The sequence below is a fragment of the Kryptolebias marmoratus genome, linkage group LG1 (genome assembly GCF_001649575.2).
Source record: "Kryptolebias marmoratus isolate JLee-2015 linkage group LG1, ASM164957v2, whole genome shotgun sequence".
NCBI lineage: Eukaryota > Metazoa > Chordata > Actinopteri > Cyprinodontiformes > Rivulidae > Kryptolebias > Kryptolebias marmoratus.
The window spans coordinates 28107534-28128562 of NC_051430.1; the positions used below are offsets into that span (position 1 = coordinate 28107534).

At 41.4% G+C, this 21029-nt stretch overlaps 1 protein-coding gene across 2 annotated transcripts in view; it reads left to right on the forward strand.

Annotated features, from left to right (window-relative positions):
* The window catches only part of znrf3 (zinc and ring finger 3), a 65554-nt gene that overhangs the window by 15616 nt on the left and 28909 nt on the right, over positions 1 to 21029 (forward strand). For both annotated transcript variants that reach the window (XM_017427773.3, XM_017427772.3), the window contains exon 2: positions 16619 to 16741. In XM_017427773.3, coding sequence (XP_017283262.1) covers positions 16619 to 16741 — 123 coding nt within the window. The remainder of the gene's footprint in view (positions 1 to 16618; positions 16742 to 21029) is intronic.

A 21029-nucleotide genomic window follows, 5' to 3' on the forward strand; every position in this document is an offset into this window, starting at 1 on the left:
CTGTGCTTTTGAGTGTACTTTTATTTAGCTGTGTTAATTGCTTCTGCCAACAGTGCACATTTTTTCAGTAAACTAAAATAGGTGTGTACAAATCCTGTTTGTTTAGGATTTTGCAAAAACCAGTGCACATCTTAGCTTTGGACTTGACTCATAGGTTTCATGTTATTGCAGAGGAAAAGCCTTTACTGCTGCAGAAATTAAGAGTAGTTTTTATGTGCATTTAATAACAACCTGAATTAAGATATTTGCTATATATAAATGTTTCATTTATACCAATGAGTTACAACATTCAGCATCAGTGTTTGGTATCAGAAGTGTCAAAAGGGTCGAATGGAGAGCCGGGATGAAGGGATACAAACTAAAGTACGGTCTCACAAAAGCCTAAAATGATATCGCTGGTGGATATCTGGATTCTTGGGATGCTTTGGATGACTGCTGTACACTTTTGACTTTGTCTTTGTGAAGATGAATAGAGGCCTCTGTGGTACTGTTGACAGGTTTCTCCAGGCTGAGCCCTTGCTGGCTGGCAGACTAAGGTGCAGGAGGTCTGGAAGCTTCATCTCTCTCATAGGGGCTGAAGCTTGACGGGGCATGCTGGTCATCATGGCTCTCCCAACAAAAGATGGTCTGTTCTCTGCCTATGACCAGATTTTGTTATTGTGACATACTTGTTACACTAATATACCCAGGTAGATGAAGCTGAAGGCCTGCTTCAACAGCTACAGGTTCAACTGTGTTTGCATGTCTTTACATGGTGACAGACTTGGATCATAGAAACATCTTATTTTTCTGTAAACATGCTGAAACAAGCAGTGGCCTGAAATTAATTTAAATTTGCATTAATGCAAGTTTAATTCTGTCAAGATGGCTTAGGATTCTGTAAAGCTTTCAGACATGACTGTGTAACCACTACAGTTCTGAGACTAAAGCCTAAACTGAACACAAAAAAGTGCTAGGTCAGAATATTTGTCTTTAAACACCTACAGTATGTGGCAAACATTAATTTGTATTAGGACTTCAAGAGAAAGTTATTCATCTAAACTCGTCGGGTGTTTCTTAATTATCAGGTAACTTGTTGTAGCTTGTTTGTGTGGAATGAAAGCCACATAGCTATTTTAGAAACTTTGCTAATTAGTTCTTTAAACTCCATAAATTGTCAAGTGTTCACAGATTTGATTTGTTAGATGGCAGTAGGTTTTTGGTTATTGGTAAATTTAGAGACACACGTGTTACCCATCCATTTGTTTTCTTCTGCTCTTTTAAAGTTGGGTTGCAAAGGCAACAGGTTCAAGACGGAAACTCAAGCATCCCTCACTCCAGTGACCCTCTCAGAGGAAGCTCATTTTAGCTACTTTCATCCAGGATCTTGTTTTTTCAGTCATACCTCATGACCATAGGTGTGGATCTCAAACCAGTAATTTGAGAAATGTCTTTCACCACAACAAACCGACGCAATGTCCTCATCCCTGCAGACAGAGACCTGATCCATGGAGTCATCGTCTACTCCATCCTGACTCCCAGAACTTGAGGCAAAAACTCACCCCTTAACCTAGAGGGAGCATTGCACCTATTTTCTGGTTTCATACTTCATGGTGATGAGGCCAAAGAAGCTTTCATTATTTTTCAGTCCTCTCTAATACATTGTCTCCCTACTGGTCAGGACATACGTGAGAAAAATGCACTGCTCACTGACCTGTTTGACTGATGGCTGAGATTAGCTGTGGCCTTTTTCACATTTTTAAAATTGTTAACAAAACCAGAAGAAACTATAAATGTTCCAAGAAGAACATGGAGCTTCCACACGTGACGCATGAGGAGTGAGAGCTCTCTCAGACCCTTCACATGCCCTCCTGGTCTGTCCTGATTGCCCATCTTGAAGATTCACAGAGCCTCTTTGATCTGAAGGCTGCCCTCCCAGCTGGAAAGCCATGGGGATGCAAGCAGCCCTTTTGGTCTCCCGTTTCAAGTCGCACATTCTTTCCTAAGGACCCAGAGGTCCTGACCCATAGCTGCAGTGGAATTTCATATGCAAAAATAGGCCCGACTCGCCAGGCTGTTTGAATGCGCACTCAATCTTTTTTAGCATTCATTATCTATGGATCTACCAAATTGGTTTTCATACTCAAGGTGTCACAGTGAGACATATTGATTTTGACCAACCCTTCCTGATTCTTTCTTTTTTTTGTCCCTTTTGACATATTAACCGAGTTTAACTATAGTCAGTCTAATTCAGAAGAACCCACACACAATATTAAAAGTTCAAAACAACACTTTTTATATTGTTTTCTACTACACTTGTTGGCATCCTGCAAAACATATTGTAGCTTTGCATAATTCTTCAGCTTGTCTTTAGAGGCTGTGTTTGTCATGGCCATCCAAACAAGGACTAGCCCCCTACAATTCTCTCAGAAGTTGAGCCAAGTGCCCCAGAGGTCAGTTCTGGTTAAGTGGTTTCTTGTTTGTAATAAAAAACTAATCAAACAACATGGATCCTTGGGGGTTTATGACATTACAGTCATGGACTTTGCAGCTGATAATCTCTCTTAAATGTCTCTGAGCATATAGATTTATTTGGAACTTAGTCTTTTGCTGTCATTTCTAACTTGACTTCAAGAGAGGAGGGAAAACTTTGACCGAACTGTCTTCTCAACTGTGAAATGACCCAATCTTTAGATGTTGCTCATTACCTTTTCAAAGCACCCCGCTAACAGTCCTGACAGGAAGTGCTTGTGTGCGTAAAGCAGGTTTGATGTTTAACTCGTAACTGGCAGTTATCCCCAGGGTCTGCCTATTTCTAACTTTTCCAACCAGCTCTCCTTCCCCTGCTCTCTTTCGACCTCCGTCAACTCCTACCCCTGGCAAGGCAACCAGTGAGAACGGGAGGAACAATACTGCGTTTGTGCACTGCTCTGCACTTGGCCTGCTGCTAAACAAATGTTCGGAGGAATTCTAGTGGCTGGCCTTGCCCCTGAGCCCAAGCTTATCCCATAGTGACTTCATAAACACTCTCTGGGGTGATCAAAAGAACAAATAATCTTTTATATGATAGCTATATGGTAATGGAATTATTTCCACACCAGTTAATTTTAACTTTCCCCTCTCTATTGCACACATACAGTCTATTTATTTTGCTCCTGTTGCGGAAATAGAAATGTTCTGCTGCTCAAAGCACAAACATAAACTTTTGAAAAAAAGTTGGCGTTGTAAAAAGGAGAGTGAAAGACATTTTAGTCTAATTTATGTCATTTATTCTGCCACTGATGTTTTACTAATAGTGACAGGATGGGATAAATGTTCCCTGTCATGAAGAATTAGTTTTTCTTGTTTTGAAAGTATTTTATTATATTTTTATTATTTATTGAATTAGGTCATTTAGCAAACTCAAGTGGCAGAAGCTGAAGGCTATATATAATATATAAAATGTACATACTTTGTCCTCAGGTAACGGTGTGGGTTTGGACAGAAGTTGAAGGTTTTACTCACACAAATTTAAAAACATCAATGAACTTTTCTTCTCAAAGACAATTTCTATTTTTATCATTGTGGATAACACCCATTAAAACGATGTCTTTCTTTAGAAGTATTTTACCGACAGTACTGTGAAATGGATTTCAGCTGAAATGGGCTGAATTTTAAACTAAACAAGACACAAAGTGGACCTTTTTCTCTTCCTTCCACCTCAGCTGCTCATATCAACATGTTTGACTTCCCTTGACCAGGCCTCATATTGGCATCTTTCTGCACCCCGACCCCTCCACCCCCCACCCACCCACTGATGGAGCTGGCCATTGAAGTCACCTCATTGCTGCCATTTCCACCCCTCCCCAACCTTCTTCCTCATCTCTTTACTGCACACCTGCACAATAGCCCCCCTCGGCAGAGGTCCAAGAACACTGTTTGTCCGAACACCACTTCAGAAACCCCCTTAATTTTTTTTTTTTTATTACTCTTTGTGAAGGGACAGTGAGTGTAAATGTTGCTGTGCACACCGTGTTGTTCAAACAGCCTGATGGAGGTGTTGCTAGATTGTTATGGAAGCTAAAAAATGTGTTTAAAATATTTTGGAGTTGCTAAATGGAGTTAATTACATAGAACATCAAAGTTAGTGGAAATTAGTCAGCAATGGCACACTTTCAACCTTCTGGTGGGACATAAATTCTTTAAATATCTTTTGAAATGAGTAAATTACCACAACAGAAGCTAATGTTTTGTCCTAACCTGCAGCATTGAGGTGTTTTGAACTCTACACAGAAACACTGCCTCCAGAAGTCTTAAAAACATACCAGAAATTAAATTTTCTTCAGGTAATAAAATCCAATCACATAAACCTAATAGATCTGTTAAGAGGCCCCTGAGTTTCTGTATTGTGGAGATATATATATGTATATTAGTCCATGATGCTGACCTCCAAGCTTGCTGAAAGCGCACCTCTGCACAGCCTGGCCCACGGCCGGACGGTTGATGTGGACATTATTGCAGCAATGGGATCCCCTCACCGGGGCAACCAGGCCCCTTTGAGCCCTTACTCCTCACTGTTTGCTCAGCCACTCTCTCCTACTTGGTCTACTCTTCTACTTTCCCCCCCTCACTGTGGAACTCAGAAAAGCTCAAGAGACAGGTTTTCAGTCAGTTTTATGCTCGCTGCTTGGTTATGCTGCTGGTGGCCGGCTTCCTACGGTGCACCAAAGCTCCCCATTTACTTTCTTTCTCTCCCTTTGTTTGACCTCCTCCAGGGAACGAACCAGTGTTTGATCACTTTAGGGGAGAAGGCAAGATCAGTGGCTCTTTTGACATTCCCTCTAGCTTTTGACAGTCTATATGCGGCTGATCAGTTTGCTCGGCATCAGCAAGTGGGCTCTTTTGATTTTTCTCCTTTTTTCCTTTAAGCCAGGCATTGTGAAGTCTTTTGATTAGAATGTGTGGGTAGAGCTTAGCAATAATGCTGCATCATTTCTTATTTCACACTTTTCTCTTGATTCTGCTCTCCATTTTGTGAGGAAAGCTTAGTTTTTTCAAAATGTCAATGTCTTGTGATCATATCAATGGGAAATAGAGCCACAGCATGCCATAGGGCCCCTTTAACAGTATCTGAAAGTTGTGGGAAAATGTTAGAAGTTTAGTTCAAAGCTGAGTTAATGTTGGTATTACATCTCATGATCTTATGATAGCTCTTCATTTTTTCTTTGGATCTAGGTTATTTGAGAAAGGGCACATGATTTCAGGCATGACCACTTGACATTTATTGGAGGCAATATCTAAAAAAGAGAGTGAGAATCCCTAAAAGGCTTGAAAGAGAGGGCCTCTGGAATCTTGTTTTATTTATTACAAAAATGCGTGGCCACAATTGACCAACCACAACCTCTCTGAATGTCAATTTAGGTCATTTTCTTCTTTCACAAAAGCCCTGGACTTGGAGCCCATGAAGCAGAAAAAAGCTGATGTAATGGGTTTAAGAAAATCTCCAAGGGGAGTCAAACCTCGTTCTAACAGCCCCAACTACCCCCTCCTTGTCCTGTGTCCAGAATCCCACCCCTCATCCAACCCTTTAAACTTCTTAAGTGGTCACCACCTTTAGTCAACACCAGGATCTGAATGCTTTGATTCACTGAAACTACATGTTTGAATCTTGGGATCAAAATAATACAGAAGTTTATAGCGATAATGGAATAAGAGAAGATCACTTATGATTCACTGATTTGCTTTTTGGGATGGGGGAAGGGGAGCACAAAATGAAGGCAGGGAGGTGAGGGAAAGAAAGAAGGGAAAGGGGGTGAAATGAAAAGAAATCTCAGCCTTGGCGTACACAGCAAAGGGCACAAAAGAAACCTGTAACGCCTCCAGATTCCTTCTAGTCGAATATCAAAGACTTGCTTTGGTTAAGAACAAGAGACTAGTGGGTAAGATGGGACTGAGTGCGCCACTGAACCCGGCTCTGGCTCGGTTGGGTGCTGCTAGTTAATCCACCTCCTCCCTCTCTTTGGGGATATCGGTACTGCTGTGTGGCTCTGAATGGAAGAACTTGTCCAACCTGATCACCAGTCAGAATAAGTACAGGGAGAGGCTCAGAAAACACATGCAGAGATGACTGCTGCTTTCAAGTTCAGAGGTAGGGATCCATCTTGATGCCTTTAGCACAGTTCTTGTTTTGCGCCTCCAAAATGTCTTAAAATTTGCCTTAAATGGAGTCTTCAGGCTAGAAGGATCTTGGCTTGGATTTATTGCAAAGCTTGAATTTCCAACAATCATAAAAACAGGAATAGTTTACTCTGGATACAAAGGCAGAAACTTATCATCATCATCATCATGTAATTCATGTAAAGTATTATTTCATAAAGCCTACACAACTTCCAAACAAAATGTAGAATTAAAAATTCCATATTTGTTCGAATAGAATAATTGTTGGTATTCCAGGAGAACAGCATAATATTCAACATTATGTGCATAGAATTTGTACTAATAAGCAATCACTTGATAAAAATGGACACCATAGGTTGTCTTCATCTGTCAGTCATCAAATACACTAATACATTCACATTAAAATCTTTAAAGTACTTTGCAAGTTCAACTGTGTGACCAGTTTATAAAATGAAAAAGCTGAATGACTCTCTTCTCTCTCGCTCTCTCTCAATAATTATTATGTCTGCTCACCCCCCCCCAACTCAAGCAATGATTCTACTGTTTTCTTTAAATGTCACTACATTTGAAACATAATTACAAGGTTAATTGATGGTGACACTTTAAACATTCCACCTTAAAAGACACCCCCTCCTCTTCCACTCTTCGTCTGCCTTTCCCCCAGTTGCACTGTGACCTTAACCATTTAAACCGGAAGCGATGTAGGTGAGCATTTCCTTTGGTGTAGTCGGTGCCCCAGTAAGTGTTTCCTAAAGAAAACAAGTCGGTGGCTGTGGAAATCTGAAACCAGTACTAATGCTGGCTGCCGCTCCACCTTGCCTCCCTCCCTCTCAAAACCCCGTGGCCACAAGGGAGGAGGAGATATGGGAGGAAGGGGGAGTAGCTTTAACTGTATGAAACCCTCAGTCTGTGTACACATTTCATTCAAGTGTGTGAACATGTGCATGCACTGTAAGTCCAGCTCACATTCCTCTCAGCTCTCGCTGGCAGGCAGCTACGATCCTCGGCAAACAGACTGGGCGGTGTGAGCCAGCGTTCAGGTTGGCTTCGTCTGCCCTGACAGACACCGGCATGCGAGGCCAAAATGGCTTGTTTGTGCAGTTGTCGTGAGGAAGGTCATTCACCACATTAAGTGTGTGTGAGGACAAAATGAACCTGACCTTTGCAGAAAGCCCCCCCTGTCTCCCCTTTGAGAGCGGCTGGACTTAAACACTCATCTCCTTCTGTAACTGTCACACACTCCCACACAGCAACACGATGTGTGAGAGTCCACACTCACTCTGTTTTGTTTTGTTTTTTTCTTTTTTTTAATGTTTGGCTTCTCTCTTTGATACACCACGGCTTCTGTGCATGTTTGGCAAGTGGTCATCTGAAGTGTTTCCATCCCTGTTAATAATATCTCAAAGCCTCTGGGGTTTAGGTGCAGCTTTTGATTTAGTTCCAGCAGCTTATCCTGGTAAAAGTGCTGCAGGCCACCTGTGCATCCACGCCCACAAACTTTTTTTATTATCCACATTATCACTTGTTTTTGTTGTGAACTGGTGTCCGTTGGCAGAAATTCAGAGATACAGGCATTTTTTTGTTTAACTATTTGAAAATGAGCACTTGTGTAATTGATATTAGCCAGCTACAACAACAGAACTGTTGTACTGCAAGAAACAAAAACATCTAAGTGCACAGCTTGCAGAACTGCATTTTTGCCCATGCACATTATTTAGTCGCCCACCTGTGCCCAAATCATACCCACCTCTGCTCGCGTCGCACCCACCTCGGCACCAGCCCCACATTTATGGTTTAATCTGCTGGATTACACTTTTGAAACGGAGAACGGAAGATTTGGCTCCACTTCATGTTTGTGGCACAAATCAACTCAAGTCGAACCTCTAAGTTTTGCGGACAAAGTTTCCACCATGTTGTCCGCTCAAGAGGGCACGGTCGCGGAGAGATGGAGGGGGTGGAAGAGAGGAAGGGGCAATATGCTCTAATCCTATTCCAGCAGGCCGAGCAGCAGCAGCTTGCCTTGCATTCCTCAACTCTGGGGGCTTTAAGGGGCAGGGAGCGAGGGGGAGCAGCATTCCTCCATGGCCGGGGCCATCAAAGATGCCGCACGACATCAAAGGCTGCTCAATGCCAAGGTGTTGATGACTGCAATCCTCCCCTCAGTCCACTTTTAGCAACCTCAACCCCTCAGTCCTCCAACGCATGCACACGTACAGAGCAGGCAGACTACGCCAGGTATGTGCCTTCCAGCCTTCCTCTGTCTGCACCAGCTGGGCTGCAGCAGCATTAATCAGAGCTCATTAAGTCGTGACATTGACTTTTGTTTTATAGTGAGGGTCAGAGATGAGTGGGGTACCTCCAGATGCACAAACTTTACACTTGGACTTGAAAAGTGCCATAAAAGGAGCAGTTCGAAGTGTAAATTTGCTGCAAATTGTTCCTCGCAAGTCTTCTTGGCCTTTGGGGATTTTTGTTTAAACAAGAAAAATGCTAATAATAGTTAAGTTGATACCATTTTTATGTTTTACAAAGAATACCCCATGTATGTGGAATTAAAATCTAAAATGAACATTTTCTAATTTTTTTGATGGAAATGACACATGCATGCAGTTTTCCACAGATGTGCGCTGTGTAGTTTATTAATCAGTTCTCATTTCCCTCGGCTTGTTCCACTGTTAGTTATGCTAATTAATTCACAGAGGCACCTTGTTTTGACAAACATTTCAGGCATGTATAACCCTAATTACAAAAAAGTTGGGACGTTGTGTGAAACTTAGTAAACGTCAAATGTTTAAACTAAAAAAAATATACTTTTTTTTAAAGGTCATTTTAATTTTGATGGCAGCAACACATGTCAACAAGTTGGGTCAGGGCCATGTTCACCACTGTGAAGCATTGACTTAAAATTACATTTACAGATTGTTGTTTTAAAAAAAAAAAAAAAAAATATATATATATATATATATTTTTTTTTTTTAAACAACAATCTGTAAATGTCCAAAAAGACCAGCTGCTGGAGGTTTTGGATAGAATGTTGTCCCATTCTTTTCTGATGTAGGATTCCAGCTGTTTAACAGTTCTGGGCTTTCTTTGCTGCACGAGAGCACAAGTTTTTAAAAATCTGTAGACTGATAGTGCAGAGACACTAATGCACCTCCATACCATCAGAGAGGCAGGCTTTTGAATCGTGTGCTGGCAGCTGGCTGGATGAGCCTGCTCCTCTATTTCACATATGCCTTTTTGCCTGATAGAGCTATAAGCAGCATTTGTGTATGTCACAGTGAACTGTTTCCACACAGTGGTTTGTAGAAGTCTTCTTGAGCCAGTGCAGTGATTTCCAGAACGCATTCAGACCTGTTTTTAAAGATCATAACCATCCAGTATTGACTTTCAGCCTTGACCTTTGAGCTCAGAGGTTTCTCCAGATTCTTGGATTCTTCTAAAGAGAATGTGAACTGTAGATGATGGGATTTGCATAACTGTGTTCTGTGTTTATTTACATTTTACACCATGTCCAAACTGTTTTGGAATTGTGGTTGCATGTCAGAAAGTGTCCTCCTGCACGTTGACACAATATGCTTACTTGCTGTTGGTATTTTTTTCCTTTGCATAGAAGTCAGTGCAGTTGTTTCCACTCGCCTTAAAATGGTGGCATCCAGCCCAGAGTTGACCCCTGAACTTTGTCGGCCTTTCCTTTGTTCGTGTCATTCTAGGTTTTAAAGACTGAAGAGCTGAAAGTGACACCAAAGAGACTTTTGTGTGTGTGTGTGTATTCATACACAAGCCATTGATGGTTTCAGGATGCACTCGCAGAGTTAATAGAGTCACAAGCTCGGCGTCCTGCTCAGTGTTAAAGCTGTCAGCCCCACTGACTTGTGCTACATATCAGGACATTTACATGATATTAGGTGTCCTCTGCCAGCGTCCCCTGCTCTGACTGAAACCATGACACTTGTTTGCTTTGCCCGTTGCTATGAAGATGGTGTAGGGGTGATGTTCAGGGAAGGTTAAGGAGCGGGCACGGGTGGGGGCACACGGACGCTCCTCTGACACTCGGTTCACATCAAAGCTGACTTTGTTGACTTATAGAATTTTAATTTATTTTTTTAAATTCAGCATTGACTCTAAAATTATTCATTTTAGGGCTTTTCTTTAATTACATTACAAACATTAATTCACTCTTGTTCTCTGTTCTGCCAAAATAAAAGCTGGATGCCCAGCTACCCCGGCTGATTGTTCCTTTGGCTCCAGTGGAAAAGACAAAAGGGAGGAAGTCTTTATTATGTGAGAGGAGAAGCAGAGGGATCCCTGCTAATGTTACAGGAGGAGGAGTGCCGGCCCCACCTGTAGGGCCCTCCCAGCTGCTCTGCTGTAACCAGATCTTGTTCCTTCTCTCCTCAAGGCTACCAGCTCTCTTTGAAGTTATTTCTAGTGCTGGGAAAAAGAGCCAGAGAGCAATCAAGACGGGGAAAGAGAGAGATTGAAAGGTGTTCATTTAGACGTACTGTGTAAATGCATGCATTCAGGTTTGTGAGTTTTTGCTTGTTATTTAGAAGAAAGAGGCTGCAGTTCAAAGCTCTCTCTCTCTTCTTGTTCTCTCTTACAAAAGATAAGTTTCCCAGATGGTTAGTTTTGTTTAGCAACTGTGTCACATACAGAGTTGGAGACAAAATGAATCAAACCTACAATGAATCTTCAGCTCATTCTTAATTGTCTACAAAATAAACCATTCATGGAGGGATTTGCCAAACTGGTCCTAGTACTACTTCAGAGCCAGTGCTTGCTTAGCTTCAGTTATTTTCTTGATTTGTCTGCTAAAAAATCAAGGGAGCTATTCAGACAAACAGAATCTGTGGAGATAAATTGTCTCTTGTTTTAATTTGGTTTTTGCCGTGTTCTTGTATTCAGGTTGTTGCCTGCACCCAGAGGTACTTGATGTAAATCTCCCCGATGAGGTCAGTTTGTTTGTCCGACATCCCAACCTGGACTGGAAGCTTAACCTCACAAAACCTGAACTCAAATGACTCGATTAAGGAAGATTCCTTGTCGGGATTGACACAGATGGACTTTTTTTTTTTGGGTTACCTTCTGGATTAGGGTTCAGACTTCCTTCCACGGTCCGTCTAACTTGATGTCTGAGCGTTTCAGGGTTCAGACAGTTTGAGCCTGTGGGAACAGTGTGATGATGAGGGTCTGAGGTTTGAGCACCGGGATGCTTATCACTGAGTGAAGCATGCTCATATACGTCAGCTTTCTCAGTCACAGAGATGTGAGGTTCCCAACTTATTGTCTGTGGGGTGGCAACAAATTGCACACACCTGATTATCCACTTTATATATATATATATATATATATATATATATATATATATATATATATATATATATATTTTTTTTTTTTTTCTTCTTCTTCTTTAAATGCCAGAATGATGACTCCTTGCCAAGTTACAATAGTCCTAGCTTAGGGATTGATAGCCAAATGAAATGTTGTTGGTGTCTCAGTTCTGATTTTTACAGTATTAGCTTGGCTGTTTTGTAATTTTATTTCTTTTTCCTCAATAATCCCCCCATGTCTGACTCTAAGATTTGAGTGTTATGAGGCTCTAATAGGCAGCAGGGGTCCGAGGGAAGCTGGGGTCAGACATGTCCAACCTGCCACCCCATTCCCACAGCTCCGAACACAAACATGCAGCAACATTGGTGTAATTCCAGGTAGCTGACAGAACTCCTCTCAGTGATTTGGATCTGTTTGAAGCACGGTGCCTAAGAGGGAAAAAAGAGGTGTTGGCAGAGAAGAGGGGAATCCGAGGAAATCGAGTGATTGAGTTCACGGTGAAAAAGTGGTCAGTGAGACGAGCTACCAGGTTACCCTTCGGTCACCCGTGATGTGTTTCAGGCTACACGCTAACCTCTTACACATGCCTGTGCAAACAGAGAGCTGCATAAACACATGCATGGCACTGGGGAAGCAGGTTGGTGTGAAGCCTGGAGTCGTGCCCAGGTTTTTCTTCTTCTAGGTGTTGTGTGCACGTGAAATAGGTGCCAGCTCTTCTTCCAAAAAAATGTATAAAGGATAAAACCTGAACAACAGATCTGTGCTGTTAATCATTGAGCCAACGTGACAAAGAGCAGCTTGTAAAGATTCTCTGTTAGTGGCATGTTTTGATTTTCTTTCTTACTTTGTATGTTTTTTGGGCGGGTCTTCATGACTTTCAATGAGTACCTTTAAGCACAGGAACCATTTTCTTCCTCAGTTCACTCATTTATCTTTTGATGTTCAGATAAAGTGAACATTTATGTGTTGGGTTTTAGTCAGTCTGTGGCCTTTTGGTGTTCTCTCTGAGCTTATATTCTCCACTTTTGCTGACAACAAGGAATATGATTATAAAAATTCTTTAATATTAAAAAAATGTTTAGCCATTGGGATTTTTAAGCACCAGTTTTGTAAATTGATGAAGATTTCAGAGTTTTGAAAAAGTAAATGGGGATTATTAGAGTCTGTAAAAAGCAGATTTAAGGAAAACTGAGCAGAGTGTGGCGAGGGCAGCAAAAGAAAACTGTTTTTGACACGTTGGAGGAGAAATGAAGGGTAATGAGGGGGCTTTTTAATCAGGGACACCAGTAGTTTAGAAAGAAAGAGGAAATGGGGGTGTGGCAGGAGTCGAGGAGGGAAAATGGGGGCACAGAAGAACTGGTTGCTGCATGATCAAAGGTTTAACAAATTGTGTTGCGAACAGACAGAGAAGAAAGGCACTGTATGGTCTGACTTGCATTTGGATTTTCTTTAGGGGGGGACTGGGTCATAAAAGATGATTAGTTTTTGAGTTGAGTTTGATTTGGATGACCAACAAATATAAAGTCACTTGTTTGACTATTATCTGTCTTTCTCAAATCTTTGAAATGTTTTCTAATTATCTCTTTAGATCTTCACATAGTTACATGAACAAGTATCATTTGCACAGGTGGTTTTCAAAAAAACATAAAAAAAACAGTCTGCAAGTCTGTTGAGGGAATGGCTAGCTTGAGTGACAGGTGGAGTTCAATTTTCTGCCAGGAATTCATTGAGAGTGTGGCCTGTGTAACCAGATATTCATGTGAAAGGCAGCCTCCCTCAGAGGCTGGACAGACAGGAGCAGAACAAGAGCCACCTCCTTGCGGCACTGAGGGGGCGCCAGATGCCCTCTGCCCGAAAAGCCCCAGATACAGACGAGCTGAGCAAAGTGGAGCATCCGGGTGTTTCTGTTCGGGTGGGTAGAGCTTCATTTGGGGCCTTGCAGGGAAAGCTCGGAACACAAGAGCGAACAGTCTGTTATTTAGTGTGTGTGTGTGTGTGTGAGGGCACGTTTGCATATCGTGCTCGTTTCTTTTGTGTGCACGGCCGGTAGCTGTGACCCACTTCACCAGATCCCCATCTCTCATCAAACGCAGCTCCTTTTCCTTGCTGCTCCCCATTCCCCACATCCATCAACGCCTACGTCCAACGTCTGACAGAAAAGAAAAATCCCCGTGCCGTGGTGGAGATAATGGTGCAACGGCCAGCCTCTAAAATAACAACGTGGTCCAGAACAACAACACTGTCCCATTTGGAGTGCAGGAACCCCCGCACAATGGCCTAGTGTTCAGGTCCCAGGGGCGCAGGCGGGGCTCCCCGCTGCCATCCAAGCTGTTGGACAAGCAGGAGAGGGAGGTCACAATCACACAGCAAACACGGCTCCACTTCCTTATCATCATTTATATTGAGACACAGAGACAGGCTGAGGCTCTTGTTTGGTTGTTTTACCAGGGATGCACCAATACCAATGTCATGTATTGATTCCAATACTATGTGTGCACTTGTGCAAGAAAACTTTGTGTGACATTCACCTCTCAGTAGAGCATTTAAAAAAAATTTGAGTTGGCTGTCCTGAGCCACACTCCTTATCAGTAATTCACCGTAAAGTTTGCTAACCACCAATAAACACCACTTGAAGAAGAATAAGCCGTGTGGATGATTGAAAGGAAGAGGGCCCAGAGAATATGCAGATCTGAGCTCGAGGTTCCTGACAGTCTAGCTGCTCAGTCCCTGGCAAGAGGATGAAGGACTCCATCATCGTCACCATTGAGATGATAAAGGATATTAATTAAGAAGAGCGGTGTAGGAGTTATTGACCTGGGAAGGCCTTCTAGGAGCCAACAAGAGGGTCAGCAGCAAGTCGCCCACTGCCATCAATCTACACGGTTCTGAGGAGAGGAGAGGGGATTCAGCCCAAACTGACTGGCTGTATCAGTCTTCCACCATGGGTCGTTGATGAACCTGAAGTCCTCAGAAGTATGCACATAAAGGCACCTAAAATTTCTTCTAAATGTTGATTTGGATGTGGCGTAAAAGCACAAGAGAACTGTTGCATTTAGTAGAGACATGTTAACTTTAAACCTACAGTTTTTTTTCTTCCGGTTCTGTTTTTGGGATCTTTAAGGTGTTTTTAAATGATTCCATCAGTTGTATACCGGTGCTGCTTACTGATGCTATTTTTCCAATCACTTATGTAAAAAAGAATTTTAAGAAAATAGACTTCATAACCATCTGATATGTTTGCAGACGATGTGACAGCATCTTGAGGAATTGTAAAAAACAGCTACTTTCAGTGAGAGTAACCTGGATTCAAGCGTCTGCCTCTTTGTTTTTCTTTGTGCCGTTGAAAGACTGATTCATTTGCTTCAAAGAGTTGGAACTGAACGTTTGAGCTTAATCTTTCGTGTTTCATCATACTGTGTGTGGGAGGTCTGAGGGGGAGGATTCAAGTATGTTATTTTTTTTTCTTAAGAGGTGCAACTCAAATTCTAAGAGAAAATATGTAGAACTTTTAAATTTGCAAATATGTATTCCTTCTCTAATATTTATTTTTACTTTCATACCATAAACAGATGAGTTGCATGGAGATAGAGATGGGTTTTCTCAAATTATTCTGCCAAAAGTGATCCCTCTTCATTGGATTTAAATTGTAAGGCAGATAGAAAAGATGCCACCAGCTGGAGCTCATGACACATGCTGTCCAGATTCTTTCCTTGTAACATTTCCATTGACCACCTGATTTGCATTTGATCCCCTTATACTGGGCTAAACCCTCCTGAAAACCACTGCAGGTCAGAGTTATGACCCCTCAGTTTGACACTTTCTGGCTACCTTTTCAGCTAACCTGCTCCAAACATGATGAGGAGAGGTTCAAAGGTCAGTAGGAGAAGGGTATCTTGGGTCATCGGCAGTGGCCTAGAGGCCGGAGTGGCCAAGATTGGGCGGCTGCGCTCATTGGGTTAATAGGATAAGTGGCCTGCAGGTCACTTTGGCCCAGTTCTAATGCTAATACAGGAGCTTGTCTCTGCTCTGTTGCCAGGATGGAGAATAAATCCAGGGTTTGAGGACTCCACTTGGTTACAGTTTTAATCCAGACATGTTTGAATTTATCATTATTTCATCCCTGTGAATGGCTAACAGCTAATAACTGACTTCTGTTTTTTCTACCCTTCATTTTTGTGTATGTTACTTTTTTTATTTCTTTCTTGAAGTGATTGCCTGTGAGGTGATTGTGGAGTGGGTTATCTTTTAACTTTCCTCACAGATGCCTCTTGGGAGTGCATAGCAGCTCATCCAGACTCTGTGATTAGAAAAGTCTTAAGCAGTCTCTTGATGTCAAAATGGAAGATTCTTTTCATTTTAAATTAATATTTTGTTCCAACCTCTCATGCACCACCTTCCCACGGTTTACATGTCTCTTTTAAAGTAAGAAAGTGCTTTGAAATCAGTTCTTTTGTTTGAAATTATAGAGACCACCTCACCTTCTTTTTCTTGTTTTGGGCCCTGGGAAGGAGTTGGTGCTTGAGATGTCTGCAATCCTTTTACCTTTAATCCACTCCTCAGACATTGTGTTGGTGCCGTCTCTGCTGAGCTTTTTGGCAAAGAAACGGGCCAATTTAGTGGCCTTAAGTGTAATAAAAAGGCATCTGAAGAAAGTCTGATAGATGCTGTTTTGCCGGCTTTGCTGTGAAACATCTGCATCCACTGTAATCTGAAAAGACACCCAGTAAACATCTGCATCCACTGTAATCTGAAAAGACACCCAGTAATTGTGCATGTGTGCACAGGTACAATAGCAACATTAATCTTTTTTTTCCTCGAAATTCGGTAAAAATCAACATATTCAACAACCCACAAAGCTTCAAATCCCATAATTCTGATATTATTTTTGCAGCTCACAGCCAAATAGTTTGAGATGTTAATGCTATTAGGCGGTCATGTTTCATGGCAGGTGGATTATAAGTGACCAAACTGTGAAAATGCAGCGTTAACGCTGAGTTCTTGCTGAAAAAGCTAAAACCGAGTTGTTAAAGCCAAGAAAGCAGAGCACTAGCTAAAATCTAAAATGAGCAAAACTAGTTAAAAGTTTCAAAATGTCAAAAGGCAACACTTACCTTTTAATTCTCACCGGTCACGTGTGTCCTGTTTTCAGATGCATCCTTTGGGATTATGCAATAATAATGATGAAGAGGACCTTTACGAGTACGGCTGGGTCGGAGTGGTGAAGCTGGAGCAACCCGAGCTGGACCCCAGCTGCCTCACAGTCCTGGGGAAGGTAAAAACGCTGCCTGCTTGTTTTTTATATCGTGTGTTGGTCGTTACTGTTTTCCCAATAATTTGCACGGATCGTTTTCCATCAATGACTAAACTATTTGTAGTATCTTTGTAGCATATTGGAGAGGCTTTTTGCTTTTATAAATATTCAGTGTGCAGCGTGGCTTCTATAAGAGAAGCATCTAACATTTCACGGTTAGATTTGGAGTCATTTTGGCATGTGGAAAGAGATTAACAGCTTTAAAGGAAACTGGATTTGTGTTGATAAATATTAATTTGAGATGATCTGGTTAACTGGTTACATGCTGGCAAGTTTTCTGAGCAGCTTCAGTGTGAAAATACTTCTGCTTTTTAGGAACAAAACAGATACAAGATTTCGTACATGTGGGTTATGACTATTTTTAACATAAAATGTGTTTTTCTTTACTTTTTGGTCTAGATAATTGTCTTCCAGTATTTTAATTTTAATGTAAAGCCACTTCTAATATCTTAGTACATGAAGAATTGGGAAAAAGTACTAACTGTAGCAATCTATACATTGCTACAATTACAGATTGAATTGAAAAATAGCATTCCTTGGAGAAAATGCATAATGCACACCATCTTGCACACTGGAGTTTTAAACAAAGATGTTACTCAATCTGTTAGCACTTAGAGTAAGTGTTGAGGATCAGTCTCAGCTACTACCATGCCACATTTGGCTCAATATCTGGAAAAATTACTGGGTTATGGTCATTTTTTACATGTGCATCCAATGATTACTGTCTGAGAGTTTCATTACATCCTTGTTCATGACATATTTTACTAATTACATGACCACCCACCTTTTATGGTGATGGACGATTAAAATCTTGAAGGTACAGATTAAAATGAAGGCTATATGGTGCAGTAAATGTAAAAATTAGTTCAACACTGAGTCAAAGGCAAGGGCTTCTGGTGTACTTAATTGAATAAATTAAGAAAGCTGACCTGTAATTACAGATAATCCTTGTTTTTGTTTTGTTCTTTGCTTTCCATTTGCCTGGAGACAAACTGTTCCTCCACACCCATCCCTTCATCCTTCCCTCCCTGCCTCCCCACTGTCCTCTCCGGAGTCTCCAAGTGGTATTTCATTGTGCTTTAATTAAGTGGTTCTCTTAATGGATTGTACCAACATTTCCTGGAGGAATAAGATGAGGGGGGGCAGGCTGCAGTCCCATTTATCCTGCACATTCCTGCTGACAGAAAGAGAGCAGTCATTCATGATTTAAGGAGCCCTCGTGGTACATAGACATGCTAATGCACTCTGTTCAGTGATGATCTCTGCTACCTGCCTTGTGCTGAAACGCATAAACTTACGTAACACTCAGCAGAGCTTCTCCTCAGCCATAACAGATGAATTTACTCACTGGTAGATGGTCTTCATTGAGGGGATGTCTGTGGCTGAGGAGCCATTAAAACCGTTTCAGGGTGAACTTTCTGCATAGCAAGTGAAACCACAAGAAATAGGATGTGAACAATTTTCTTTCAGGGTGGAAAAATTGTCATGAATTTGGCCCGAAGGAGGAAAAATATCAGATTTTTAATGGTAATTTATAGGCTGAAGACAGTTTCTCCTTTCAGACATGAGACATTAAAGGGCTTGTAAATTTCTGAGCAGTGGCATACAGTCATTCAGGCATGAGTCACTTTAAAGTGTCTCAAGTTTTCAGACAGCGGTGGTGAGATGGTCGGTAATCAGGTGAGATATGACATCAAAGATCTTCTACAGCAAAGGTACCGGAGTGTCTTCTTAATATCAAGAAACCGGCAAGTCAGAAAGACGCAGTTCTTTGGCTGAATTGAGGGATATTTTTATGGATTGAAGACCTAGCATTTTTTGAAGGAATACTGCCACCTCATTTCTTTTCAGAGTTTTAAACTAAGATCATCTTATGCTGGGAAATGACAGAATTGTGACTCATGAAGCTTTAAAATGATGTTATGCATGATCTCATGCAATATTGTGAGATCTCGCAAAATGTGTCTGCGTGTGTTGAGGATGACTTCCAGCCACTACTACACCAAATTTTACCCCAATATCTAACTGAGCTATGGCCATGTTTGTGTTTGCATGATCACTTAACTCTGGTGGCCATCTTAAATCAGTTTGACCCCCAAAGATATTAAACTTTAGCTATATATCCAGTTATTACTTTCTAAAAGTTTCATTAAAATCCACCCAGTGGTTTATTCGATATTTTACTAATGCGACAGACAAACAAAAACACGGACAAAAACTTTATTGCCTTTGGCGGTGGGTGATTAATTACCTAAAGGAAATCATTCTGTTGTGGTGTATATTACTGAAAACGACATCAACAGAAAACCTCCCAAAAGAGAACTACATGTTGTTATGTTTGAGGTTATTGCTGTCGGCAGAAATGACCTCTGCTGGTTTTCTGACACATCTGAGCCAAAGAAGCTAAAGAAAAAGTTGTATGAAAGTGAACATTTGTTATCAACGCTTGCCTGACCTTGTAATCTGAAAGGCATGCCTTTGTGAAACGGGTAGTACTGCAGCCCCGATATATGTCCTTATTAGAACGCTATAACATTTTATTTTCCAGGGATCTTAAAGTTCACCATGCAGATAAAAGGGAAAAAATAAATTTTGTCCTTCATGGTCCTGCCTAAATCCTCACGGTCTTTTCTTCAAATTGCTAGGGGGGAAAAGGGGGTCTGATTTTGGGGGCATTAGTTGGGCTTTGGAAAGCTCAGTCAGCTGCTCCTGTATGTAAACAACTCCCCAGTTGCCATGGTTACTCAGCATACCAGAGAAAAGGCTTAGAAAATCTCAAAAAGAAGCAAAGAAAAACAGTTTCAGTAGAGCCACTGCAACAGGCTGCCACTTGGGTGGTACCATTCTAAAAACTTAATATCCTACAGTAAAAACCAGGGCCAGATTAGGATTCAGAGGTAACATGGTACCAAAGGCAACAGGATACCCAAAAGATATGAAATCTGCATTTTTTTTTTTTACTCAGTGGTACCAATCAAATCAGACCCTTAATGAGCAGGGAATGTTTCCACGTTCAGGTTTTGAAGAAGAAGTGACACTCTGGTGAGGATGGCAGGAATCTTGTCCTGCGACATTTGGCCTCCACCCAGCCGCCCCAACCTTCAGACCACTCTTTCCTCTGTGTTTATTCAGCCAGAACTATAATTAGAGAAGGGAAAGCCCATTGTTGCATCCTGAAAAACCACTCACCCGGGACCCGAACACAGCTGGGTGCTTTGGGTTGGCATCGGCGCTGTTGCCACGCCAGACAGTGCTGTGTCTACCCCCTGCCAATCTGCTCCCTCTGCCCAGCCAGCCAGCCAGGCAACAATACCCAGCCCCATTCTGGATACGCTGCCCTCCATCACACTCACCCCGTTTGGTCTGGCCTTAAGATCCGGGACCCCCCCCCCCCTTACCCAACTGCTGCCACTTTGCCACCAATGGTGATGGAGGGGTTTTTTTTTCTGGTCAACTTGGATTCCATCCAATTACAGAATTCCTGTGAACACACAATCTGAATGTAGTGGGGAAAATTGTGTTTATTCTTAGCAAATTTTAATTAAATAAACAGTGTTTGTGAATCCAGGACTCCAGCTGTGTTTTACAACTCAACTAATTTAGAAGCATCTCTTCCCAGTTTTAGAGGGGACCTGGTCTGGAAAAGGGGCATTTCCTTGATTTAAGAATTTAATATTTATTAGTTGTTGCTTTTAGATCTGAACTTGCTGAAAATATGAATCTATTTTCTTCCAGTTTCTAATGCACATTTTTGTTTCCTGCTTTAAATATCTTTTTATTTTACTGTTTATTGCCCTCCACTGAAAGGTGATTTTGGAGCCAGTTTGTAAGTGTTCGTGTTTCTGTTACCAAAATATCTTATGAACCACCGAATGGATTTAAATGAAACTTGCATTGTATGTATGTATTATGTATATCTACAACTGATTTTACTTTTGATGTCAACCAAATTCAAGATGGAGGGCACACCCAACTGAATGTAAAAAAAAAATAAAACAAAAATCACTACAATATATTCCCTTTTACAAATAGTCTGCTAAAATTTGTTGTGGTAGTAGCTAAGACTGATCCCCAACACATACTTTAAGAATTAACAGTTTGCATAAGATCTTTGCATAAAATGTTTCAATTACCTAGTTGAATTCAGCTTTGACTGTCTGTTAGCAAAGCATTTCATGAACCATAGAATGGATTTTAATGAAACTTGCAGAAAATAATCAGTCACTGGGTATAAATCTACAGCTCATCA